Raw genomic sequence first — 12,105 nt, 5'->3', positions numbered from 1 at the left:
CCCCGCTGGCAGCCCGCAGGCCGTTCCATCCACAGCGTTCACAGCACAGCCGACAGTGGCACGTGGGCAGGTAGGTTTAGACACTGTTCCCCTGAGGTTTGCGGGGCGAGCACTTGGGCGCTCCCACCACTGCACCGTGAGAGCGGCTTCGCCCCCAGCCCACGCCGAGCAGAGCTTTTCCAGCAGGAGACGGGTGGAGCGTTGGAAAGGCCCCAGAGCTGGGCTGGGACAGGGAAAGGGAGGAAGGAGCCGTCTGTCCACCCAGCACAGCCATCTCCCTTCTGGCCCTGGCCGAGCGAGGATCAGCCACTTCCTGCACGGCTCAGCTCTGGGGCCAGCAGCTCTGCACAGGCAGCTCCCAGACCTTTACCCTACTTCCTTACCGCAGCACCGCCGGGAGGTCTCCTTACCCCAGCGCCTTGTTTTACAACAGAGAATCCTGCTGTTCTATCAAGATAGCACCTCTATAAAAAACAACGCTGGAATAACCTGTTCTGCCATGAACAGGTTCTGCATGTGGCCTGAACGACACGTTTCCATCACCGACTCAAGTACTCCTATCTTTTAATTTATCAAAGTACGGAGTCACAAATGAAAACCAGCGCAGCCATACCCGGAGGAGGACCGTGACGGCCCAGAGCAAGGCAGAAGAGCGAATTACTTACGAGAAGAGCAACAAATCCCTTCTTTTAGCTGGGGAGACCTGAGGGCTCGCTGCTCCAAGTGCCAGCGAGAACAAGGCGCAGGCGCTAGTGAAGAGGGGGCACTTCTGAGCTCCCCTACTCGCACAGCCGAGAAGAAAGGAGACACAATCCTACAGCCCATCACCCAAGGTACACTTGGGGATGCATCCGTACAGGAGACCAGTCCAACGCTGTTACCCATTTCTGGCTGCCCCAGAGAGCGCAACTCCCTCGGCAAGAGGTACCGATAAGGCCACGCCGAGCGCCCCAGCAGAGGAGAGGCTCTCCCTCCAGCCCACACTGCCTGCTGAAACCATCACCAGGGGGTGCAACCACGGTCAGCAAGTACAGGCGGAGGAGGGGGGAGCCCAGGAAGCAAGAGCAGTGCTTTATGCCACCATAACACACCCAGAAGTTACTTCAGAAGCCAGACACGAATCCATAGAAGCTGGCCAAAAAAAAAAAGACCATTCAGAAGAACCACACACAACCTTCTCCATGTCAGAGCAGTAAAATCCTACACCAGCCCATAAGAAGCAGCAGTGTGACAACAATCCCAACGGGCTCCAGGGTGGAAGTACCTGAGCTACACTACCCAGTGACCACAGGCAGACGGGCTCCCTAACCCCATCCCTCAGCCCCATTTCCTCTGCTCCACAGCGTTACCCGCAAGCACACACAAATGTTAATTTACCACCGGATTTCGTACCAACCCTCACCCAGTTTTCGTTATTAGAGATTCATGATGTGCATGTAAATCCGAGACATTAACACGTAAACTTCACCTGGTGTGTCCTCCCGCTCCAACTTATTTTTAAACGTGCTTTGGATATACGAAGTGCTGGTGCTGATCCCCCGGGTCCGTATTTATGCGTCTCTACGCAGAAAGCACCAGACACGTACATGAAAGAACATGATGCTTTCATTTCCTCCTACGTGGCAGATTCGCAGGGAACTTCTTACTGAAGATGAAAAGGTTCTCAGCTTCACCCACCAAGGTTTAGAAACACATGTTATTAACTCCTTGGTGCCAGAAGCGAGAACATTACCACTTCAAAAGCAATCTGGAGTTTAAAGGCAAGGAGATAAAGATAAGAGTGGTCTTATTTTTGGTCCTTAAACCTGTGAACTGCAGGGAAGCCTGGAACAGTCCCACTGCTTCATGTTTTATATTCCTGTAACGCCCCATGCTATATAAAACACATTTCCCAGTATGTGTGTCATTTTCTGTGGGCTCTCTTTTCTCTCTTGTATCCGGGCTTGTTGTGCGAGATCGAGTAAGGTTACTGGAGGACACAATACAACTCTTAACTCTACGAGTCCTAACTGCTTCAGCATTAACAAGAGCTAAAAATACCAATGCCAGGCGTGACGTGAAGGAACATCAAGCCCTGGAGCTACGGTACAGGGAAAGGCAACCTACAGCAACCCAAGATTTGGTGACCCAGGTTTGGGTGGTGTTGCTTTCTTTTGCCAGAGAACAAACCCACACAAACCATCCAGGGTTAACACACCACCATGTGAACCCCAGCTAAAGAATCCCTGGAATGACAAAGGAGTCTAGTTCTGGGTGAGTACCTGTTGGACTCAATGCCCCGGTAACTGGACCGGCCAGCAGCCGGATTAGGGACAGCACTTGTCATCACTGCAGCCCAGCCATGCTTTCACCCTGCTGCCCTGGCCATAGTGACAGGGTAAGCCACCGCTTCCTCTCTGCCCGGCGACTGAAGCTTCTCTGCACATCAGAAACCATACAGCACCTTCTTCAGCAAGGCCTGGCCTTGCTCGCACGCGGGTGGAGATCAGCGAGTAATGCGCAGCAGGATGGTTTCCAACCCCTCCTGCAGTGGGCACGCTCCTCGTGCCTTGGTTGCCAGCCACCTCGTGAGTGGCACTTGACAGCTGGCAGGACCGCAAGCAAGCGGCTCCAGTTCCTGTTTCAACAGGAAAAGGTTCACGGGGTGAAGAAATAAATACATCTAGAACTGCCCAAAAATCAGGCCTGAACAATCATGTTTTCTTCCTCTTTTCACCGAGGGGCAGCAGCTTGCAGAGCATGGAAAAGGCCATGGAACAAGATGAAGTAACAACCCCCCCGTGCTAGGAGAGGACTGGAGCTGGCGGCACAAATTCACCCTCTTTCTCCAGAACCGCGCCACCGGCAGTGCTTTCACACCACTCGGAATCACATCAGCCCGGCTGCTGCAGAGGTGGTGTCTGACGGTGGGGAGAGCTGCTGAAGGGACAACAACAACTCCTGGTGACTGATGTACCTTCTGGGTAAAAGGAACTTAATGCGGAGCGGGAAAACACCTCCAAATCCTGTTCCAGAAACATCTCGTTACACCCAAACTGTCCCTACGATTCTCCCACGGCTGAGACAAAGGCAATGACACCTGACATCCCCGTATTTTTACCTGCTTGGGTTGCTCTCCCTGCCTCTCCGGGGTTAGGTTAACTTCTGGTTTAGAAGATAAAAAACCACTAACCTGACTTTGCTGTAACTGACACCAGTTGTTTAGAAATTTGCTACTGAAAAGTGGTTAATAGTCATCTGCTCATCTTTCATTTTAAAGGAGAAAAGGAAGAGTATTATGTCAAGTGCTCAGGCACGTTGGCACTGGCTCGCCATCGACACGAGCAGATGCACCTTATGCATCCCTATACGCTAACCGCTACCGGTAGAAACTAAAATTTGGGTACAGATGTAGTTGTGTCTTTGGAAAATGTTATTTCGTTGTATTTAGGCTATTCAATCCCATGTGTCTTTAAGCGGAGGTACGTTACCTGATGCAGTGCTCCTGCTGGTAGAATGATAGCGTCACCAAGAAACTGAATAACCGTGCAGGTTTTCACCCCGTATTCTTCAAGAAGTCTTTGGCGAAGTTTTTTGTTCACGTACCAACTCTGATCACGTATTGGATCATGCTCTGGTAAAACTTCTAAGCCTTGCTCTTTTGCTATCTGTAAGCACAGAAAAGATCCCAGGTCACTTTCCAAAGAAGCCGAACCTCATGCCAATGAGCTGGAAGTACACGTAACTCACAGAGCAACGCTGCTGTGTTCTCCATACCCAAACGGGCATTAGAGATAGGGACTCGGAAGGACCTCCAAGGAACTGAGAAGTCCCACTGAAGGCATCTGGAGAGGTCCCACACCAAAATGCAGAGCTTGAGAGAACCCAGCACGATCATCCGTTAATAAGCAACAAGCTCCCTCTCTGCGACTTCTTTCATCAAGAAAGCAAAATGCGACCTCGGGCATTCCTACGCTGCCAGTTCCTCAAGCTGGCAGCCTTCCGTTCTGACAGACACCCAACACCACCACCTCAGCTCGGGAAAAGAGCAGCAGCTAAAACTACGGGTCATACGGTCCTGGGCAACCTGCTCTAGGCGACTCTGTCTGAGCACAAGGCTGGACAAAAGGCCCTCAGGAGGTGCCCTTCCATCTCAACCACTAAGAGGTCAGTTTCCTACCACCCCATCAAGGAATCTGGGAAAAAACTATGAACATGAAAAAACCCACTTCCTGGCAGTGGTAGACTTAACTGCAACAACCATTTCTCATCACGTTAACCACAGGGGAACAAATATTACCTTCAATTAATTGCTAATTAATGAGTCCTAGAGGATAAAGATGAAAAACACATATCCAATCCGTCAGGACTCGGGAGACAATTGTCTCATTAGAAACAGGTTTTTTATTCATGCTGATATTAAATATATTTGATTTCGTGATGCAGAGCTTGGAACTGTTCTTGTCTATTATCACCTTTCTTCGGTACTAAACGAGATACTGAGAATTTTTCCTCTTAGCAGCAGCAGTGGTCCCAAGGTCTAGTCCCCAAATTACACTCCAATTCCGTATTTCAGAACGACCACACACCCAAACTACAGGTGGCACACAATCCATTGTGGATATCACGGCAAGCTGGGCCAGCCAATGGCAAACTTCATTCCGCAGCGTCTCAAGTGCCTCTGTTTCAAACCCGCTGCTCCAAGAGTGTCACAATGCCCCTTTTATCGCTCCGAAGGAAGCGCTGAACAGTACTCACTGTCCACCTACTCCCCTGCATTTGTGATTTCATTCACAACTCTTCTCCAAACTGAAGAGCCACCACCTACTTTACGAGCACTGACTTTCTGTGTAAACCAGGATCTCCTGTGATTTTGTTTACTAGTGCTCATCTTTCCCACCGTTCAGCCTGCCAAAGAGCACATGTCTGAGTCACCGGAGGACAGCTGCCCTGGGCCTGAAACACTGCCTTGTTGTCCAAGAGAATCCTTACTGCTTGAAGGTCTTAGGCTCTTCCTGCCTGCAGCAGAGACCAGGCCTCCACCCGGTTTATGGACCCCTCTGGTTTAGCCAGTTAAAACTCGGCTGTTTTTTTCCCCAGCAGAAGCCAGTGACAATTTCTTTCCTTGAGCAACCACTTCTGTGGTAGTTTGGCTCACGTGTCGTCCGCCAAGACCACCTTCTAGATCACGAAAACGTGCTGCAGACAGGGCGCAGAAAGCTGCTCCCAAGACAGTGTCTCTAAAGGAATGCCACTGATGGCTGTCAGCAGCCCGGCGGTGGATGTTCACCCTACGTGCTAAGCAACAACCAGGAAGGGTCTGCTGTGGTCTAACTTGTTCTCCGCAGGCTGCCGAGGGAAGATCTGCACCGTAGCCAACGCTGAAGGGGTCTGCTGCCCGTGGTACACTATCCCCTACCCCTTTCATCTCCACCGAGAGCCAAGGCATGTTCTTTGAGGTAATTGATGGGACAGAGCCCTTCAAGATCGGTGGCTGCTGGGCTGCAAGGTCGGGGTTGTTGGCGTGGAACAGTTCGCAAAAACGCCGGCATCTGGTAATGCAAGAAGGGATCCGCGACAGAAACCATTATCCCACATGCCAATGCTGGAAACAGTAACAGTATCCTCTGTATTAGAGAGGGACAAGAACAGATCTCCATGCTCTCCGGAGCCTTCCGAGTGCGCAGGCTGCCCGTAACTCTTAGAAGTATTTTATTTATTGACGGATGTAGCAGCTCAATTATAATTTATGTGCTTCAAGAACTTCACTTTCCCCCAGACTCCCAAAGCATAGGGGTGGGACTTGCAGTTTTTGCCAGCTCTCTGACTTACCAGTTACTTCGATTGTTGCTACCGAATATCTATCGTAAATCTCACCTTTTGCAGAAACTCCCTTATCTTGTCAGCATCTTTGCCAGCATAGATGTGCCATAAAGCACCGGGTAATTCACTTGAATCTTTCAACCGCTTCCTTAAAAGGTCATCCAAATCCTCCTCTTCAAACTTCTTCAAAACTCCTAAGATTCAACAAAAATATAGTTAAAGTGAGACACAGGAAAAACTGAAACTAAACACCTTTTTGCATTTCTTGTGAGACTGAACAGAAAAGTTTCCTGAATGCAACAGAAGCCTCCAGGTGATCCTGCTGTTCAGTGTCTGCAATTAGGTACTGGAACATAAATGCCCTAAATACGTTTAAACCCAGCATTTAATCTTTAAACTTTTTTTACCTCTCGTGAATTTAGTTCTGCTGCCTAAAATAGACAAGCAGGGCTGGCACGCGAGAACAAAAAGGCAAAAAAGGTGTTTTCCTGTAGTCAGGAAAAGCTGGTTTGTGCTCTGTGCTGCAGCAGCTATCCAGAAGCTTCAGCTCTCCCAACCCGCTCAAGCTTTGCTGCGATTAACTCGACACATAACCAAGTGAAAACAAAGCAAAGAGCAGACAGCGAACCTTACTGCAGCTCTATTAGTCACACCCAAAATCTGCACTTGCCGATTACGGAGTGAGGGGACAAAAGAAAACTCTCTCAGTGACTTCAGGACTGTTTCACATCAGCTATAAACCTCACAGAGAGGACTAACATGCACCAATTTAAGCTCTCTGGTGCTGAAAAATTACATTACAGTCCAAATCCAATAGAGCAAACAGAGTGCACGCAGAGGGAGCAGAATAAACAGGAGGTTTGGCAAATACATCATCCTGACATAACTGTTAGAGCTACCACAGCTTCCAGAGAAAATCCTTCATCCTGCGCTTTCATGAGCTCCACCAGCCCCAGCACAGGAAGGGTACATCAGTTACAGATAAGGGCAGAAAAAGCCAAAAGAGTTTAAAATACCATTTCCTAATTCACCAACAGCAGTGTGTTTTACGCAGAATTAACACCTGTGCAAATTCCTCATCTCCCAGCTTTAAGCAAGTACTCGGGGGCATCTTTCCCCCGCTTCCAAAGAACAGTGCCCGTTTAAAAGCAGCAGATCGGATCACACAGCCCATCCACACCTCTCGCAGCGAGCTCCTTTACCTGACTTGGAAAGCACCCCATTTCCTTTGGCTATGCCAACGTAAACAAGGATGTTCACGACATCAGAAACTTCAATATGGAGATTTGTGGTTCCTGTATCATGGTCTTTAGTAGCAGCCACACCTACACAACAAGATAAAATTAAGATCTGTAGCATGGCACACTCGCCTTCCGACAGAACTGCGCCACAGCTCACCGAGAAGACATTCCTGCAAGTACACCAAGAATCACAGAAAAGCACTTCATGCACAGACAGGCTGGAATGCCAAAGCACCCAGAGAGCACATTTCCTGACTGCTTCATTCCTTCCCAACCTTTCAGTCTGTCAGGTGGTTGAGGGCAGAAGGGAAGTACAACAAATACACATGGTTATCACATCAAACGTGTCACTTTTATACTTTTATGCCTGGCTATAAGCAGGATTCTTAACCCAAAGAAATCCCCAAGCAACGAGGAAAATTATTTTTGGTTTTAAGAGGTGAACACAGACATGCTTAAGCCCCAAGGACATTTCAGAACACCCAGCCTTGCCACAGCATTACATAAAAGCATTGCTAACGATTGAGTTCTTCAGACCCATGCCCTGATCGCTACTGCTGGTATGTTTACTTCACAGCACATCTGGAGAACTTCCTAAATCAAAGCCATCATGCCACAAATTACCACTCATTTCTTGTCCTGTTGTAACAATTTGTACAACAGAACTGAAAGGATTTGTTTACAAAAGGAGCAGCTGCAGAAAGTCTGGGGGAAACCACCTTTTCTAAGAGAGCGCACTGAGCTGAGTGCACAACACCAACACAAACTAGGAGAGAAGTGCTGAGATTTATTTATGACCGGAACTGTGAACACAGTAATACTTCATGGAGGATTCTGTCATACAGCACTATTAAAAACAGAATCTCTCCTTGTGGAAAAGTGGCTAACCATAACCATTTATATCCTCCAGAAGACAGACAGAACTGCAGAAGCAAATAAACTCTCACACCAGAGGTGCACGTACGGTTAATATGCAAGTCCGTAAAGCATTTCTCCTACACTCAGTGAACAGTTCTCCTCCAAGCTTTCTATCAAGCATGGCAACATGTGATATCCTACACTTCTACAGGCAGAGGTGACTGCTGCACTTGTAGGGCCCGCTCACCGTAAGCACTGCATAGTCTGGGTCCCAAATCCGGACGGACAAAAAATCCTGGCAGATGAGAAGCTAAGTTTAGTTTTCCTTCTGGACTACAATACTCAGGTAAGGGTAAACTTTTTAGTAAGTCCTCATATCTGGAGGAGAAAAGAAAAATAAGAATGTAATTGCAACTGCATCATTACAGAGACAGAAAAAAAGGCAACATGGAGATGGACTTAAGAATATCCAATATTGAACTCAAATACCTTGCTGGCATCATAGCCTTGAAATCTTCACCAGAAGGCCAATCTTTCAGTTTCAGTAGAGCTGTTTCCCCATTTTTTATTTTCTGCCGTTCTGCAAGTAACAGAGGAATTAGTAAAAACTAATAAACTCTAGGCATCTTACTTCAGTCAACTAAAACATACAACTCAACTCTTAATGTGCCTGTAAAGACTTCATCCAAAAACCAGGAGATAATTAATACTGAGACTTAAGAATGATACAAACCAAACCCAGCTAGTTGAGGAACCCTAACTTTTGTTTGGTTTCTTAGTCAGGCCTAGGTAGCATATTAGTGTATCTTTAAGTCTGCAAAGGTACAAAAATCCAAGTTCCCATCGCATTCTCTGGAAACAGACTACCTAGAGCCTTCTCTTTAAGAAGTTTCTTCAAAGCCTCAAGACCCATAAAGACTCTTTGTAACTGCAGTTTCTAACATTGACCACGTTCAGAATCAATGGAATAATACATTAAACCAACATACTTGAAACGTCTTCAAACCCATCCCAGAACTCCTTGACGTTGGTGTTTGAAATAATACTGTCTTTGCAATTCAAGATATCAGCTTGCTGGTTACCAAAATCCAGACTGATTGACTCAGCCTTCCACAGGCTGAAGTTCATTTTCTTATGCATACCGGACACCAAAACAGGCTGTAAAAATAAAATGAAATAAAATTATCAGCACTTATCCATCCATCCATCCAAACTGGAGAACAATGCATCCGAAACACAAGCTGAAGACCTTGGCCCTACTGAGCTGTTGACGCTTCCTCCAACAGCAACCATGCCCAAGCTCTCACACACCCATCTTTTTGAAGTCTGAATCTCCCTAGCACTAATTATTTATTATTAGCAGATAACTGAAGTTTAAACTACAGGAAGTTCCTATGGGGGCTGGTCCCCACAAGCTTTTGCCCACTGCTAACGTTACCTCTTCCAACGTGGAGTCTGGGCAAACTGTCCTTTAACACCACTCCCCCTGACTTCATACTGAGGTCACGTTACAGACCGAAAGGCGCAACACCTACCCGTCCTTGTTTCCAGCACTCTTTGAAGAGCTTCCAGTTGTTGTTGTTTTTATGGTCTCTGAGCCACAAAACGTGCTTATCACAGATCCACGAATACGGAATATCACTGTACAGTTTACTGCAGTCATCCTGAATACATTTTCTGTCTTCCTTTGGCTCGTCTTTTATTTCAGATTTTACATTTATCTTTGGTGCTCTGTTTGGTGGAATCTTGTTTTCTACTACTGAAGCAATTATGTCATCAAGAATGTTTGGCATAGTCCTCCCACTCTTGCCACTCTATAGAAAACAAACCAACATACGCTTGAACAATGTAAAACCAAATAGTTAATGCAATTTCTCTTGCAGTCAAATGACAACATTATGACAGCTAGAAGCTTACAGTTACCTACTTCCTCTGTTGAAAGCTGTGTGCATTCTTACGTGGAAAAAGTTAGAAATACACAGTTACTATAAAACTCAATATATGAGCCGGCAGTGTGTGCGCTGGCAGCCCAGAAAGCCAACCGTATCCTGGGCTGTATCAGCAGAAGTGTGGCCAGCAGGGTGAGGGAGGGGATTCTCCCCCTCTGCTCTGCTGAGACCCCACCTGGAGTGCTGCATCCAGCTGTGGAGCCCTCAACATCAGAAGGGTATAGACTGGTTGGAGCGAGTCCAGAGGAGGCCATGAAGATGCTCCGAGGGCTGGAGCCCCTCTGCCATGGGGACAGGCTGAGAGAGTTGGGCTTGTTCAGCCTGGAGAAGAGAAGGCTCCAGGGAGACCTTATAGCACCTTCCAGTGCCTGAAGGGGCTACAAGGAAGCTGGGGGGGGCTTTTTACAAGGGCCTGTAGTGACAGGACAAGGGGTAACCGGTTTAAATTGAAAGTGGGGAGGTTTAGATAGATATCAGGAAGAAGTTCTTCCCGGAGAGGGTGGTGAGGCACTGGGACAGGTTGCCCAGAGAAGCTGTGGATGCCCCATCCCTGGAAGTGTTCAAGGCCAGGCTGGATGAGGCTTGGAGCAACCTGGTCTAGTGGAAGGTGTCCCAGCCCATGGCAGGGGGGTTGGAACTGGATCATCTTAAATGTGCGTGTGCACATAAAGTTTTAATTATAAACGAATATTTAAAGCAATATAGCTATCAGACTGCTCTACCTAAAATGTACCAAAACAAGTAAGATATTTTCAAGTCCTGATATAACAACCTTGTAAACATCCTTTGAACACTTACTGCTGTTCCTGTAGAGTAAACTGGAGCAAAAGCAATGCCAGCATCTGTAGAACCTAGACGCAGCTTGCCTGCTGTTGTGGTTAATAAATCTCGTAAGGTTGAGCCCTGCTCGTTGTTCTGGGATGCAGGAGGGGAGCTTTTACAGTTTTGGGACTCCAAATTATCCTGGTCTTTCTCTTCCTTTGAATGTTTTCCGGAAGGACACTCTTTGTTCTCTAAAACAAGAATAATCGTTGGAAGTTTACACTGTTGCAGACATCGGAACAGCACCAAGATCCTAGATTTTGGGACGGTGGTAACATACTCTACCACCAGCACTTACTGACTTGAAAACACACCACAGCATGAACTGGATTGTTCAAAAAGCAGTCTGTGCACCATGAAAAGGCTTTCCTCAGTATCTCAGACATGCAGCTGGGCGAGTACTTGTCACAAACAAGATGCTGCGCCTGGAAATACTGCCACATTACACATGCATTCTGCTACTGGCTCTTCTGGGAACAGATTCGGATGCCACCGGGAGAAGGTATTGCAGGATGAAGATTAAAACTCAGGGAAAAGAACACCATCTCTTTTTGTTGAAGAGAAAACTCTGAATTTTCCCTAATTAATTCAATTCCCTATCCCTGGTGCCCCCAAAGTCACAGACATGCCAGTTTCAAACATGTACCTTTCTTTTCTTCTCTGGCCTTCTGCTCTGCAAGGTCAGCTAGCCAGTGCAGCGGGGACTGGGATTCAGGCGGCGTTAACTTGCTGTCTGTGCTTACATCGCTTCTCGGACTCGTATTACCATTCGTCTCCGACTTTTGAGGAGTATTCTGCTGTTGAGACTCAGGCATGCACAGAGAAATTTTATTACTGTGGTTAAGGACATTCTGCAGAACCTGTAAAGAACAAATTTAAGTATGTAACTCTGCTGTAATGGACCTCAAAGACACAGCTAGCACTTAACCATCGTATATGCAAATTAAAATGCAACCGGTACTATTCAAACATTAAAATCCCCAAGAATCAGAACAGCTGAACAAACTGCGTTGTGTACACACGTTTTAGACTCACCTGAGACACGCCGTTCATTGCAGGGAGCTTGCCAGCTTGTGTGCTCTGCTTGCTGGTACACTGACAGTGAGATTTAATTTCAAATTTTTCTCTAATGCTGTGCATAGCATCTAGGAGATCCGTCAGAACTAGGAAAGAGTTAAGAAAACCATCAGAAACTCCAAATCACTTTCTGACCCTCTTCACAATACATGCACTGTAATGCTAAAAAGCTACCTCCAAGCCTTGTTAAAAGTTAAACTAATAAAAATGCTACATTTAACACAAAAACCGTCCAGTTTACCTTAAAACTTGTGCAGAAAGAGACAAGGTCTTTAATTAAATAACTGCACGCTACTCTTCCAAATAATCTAACCTCACTCCGCATTCCCACTGCATGGCACACACCGAGCAAGCCA

At 47.0% G+C, this 12,105-nt stretch overlaps 1 protein-coding gene across 1 annotated transcript in view; it reads right to left on the bottom strand.

The window, feature by feature from the left end:
• Window positions 1-12,105, bottom strand: part of JMJD1C (jumonji domain containing 1C) — a gene marked incomplete at its 5' end in the record, with an annotated part of 56,052 nt that overhangs the window by 2,005 nt on the left and 41,942 nt on the right. The window contains 10 exons of the mRNA XM_010154360.1: window positions 3,471-3,647; window positions 5,857-5,996; window positions 7,005-7,127; window positions 8,149-8,279; window positions 8,391-8,481; window positions 8,891-9,059; window positions 9,437-9,715; window positions 10,649-10,863; window positions 11,319-11,532; window positions 11,708-11,835. Coding sequence (XP_010152662.1) covers window positions 3,471-3,647; window positions 5,857-5,996; window positions 7,005-7,127; window positions 8,149-8,279; window positions 8,391-8,481; window positions 8,891-9,059; window positions 9,437-9,715; window positions 10,649-10,863; window positions 11,319-11,532; window positions 11,708-11,835 — 1,667 coding nt within the window. The remainder of the gene's footprint in view (window positions 1-3,470; window positions 3,648-5,856; window positions 5,997-7,004; window positions 7,128-8,148; window positions 8,280-8,390; window positions 8,482-8,890; window positions 9,060-9,436; window positions 9,716-10,648; window positions 10,864-11,318; window positions 11,533-11,707; window positions 11,836-12,105) is intronic.

The sequence above is a fragment of the Eurypyga helias genome, unplaced genomic scaffold, assembly GCF_000690775.1.
Source record: "Eurypyga helias isolate BGI_N326 unplaced genomic scaffold, ASM69077v1 scaffold12620, whole genome shotgun sequence".
In the NCBI taxonomy this organism is placed as follows: Eukaryota; Metazoa; Chordata; class Aves; order Eurypygiformes; family Eurypygidae; genus Eurypyga; species Eurypyga helias.
This window is presented reverse-complemented; position numbering and strand designations above follow the sequence as displayed.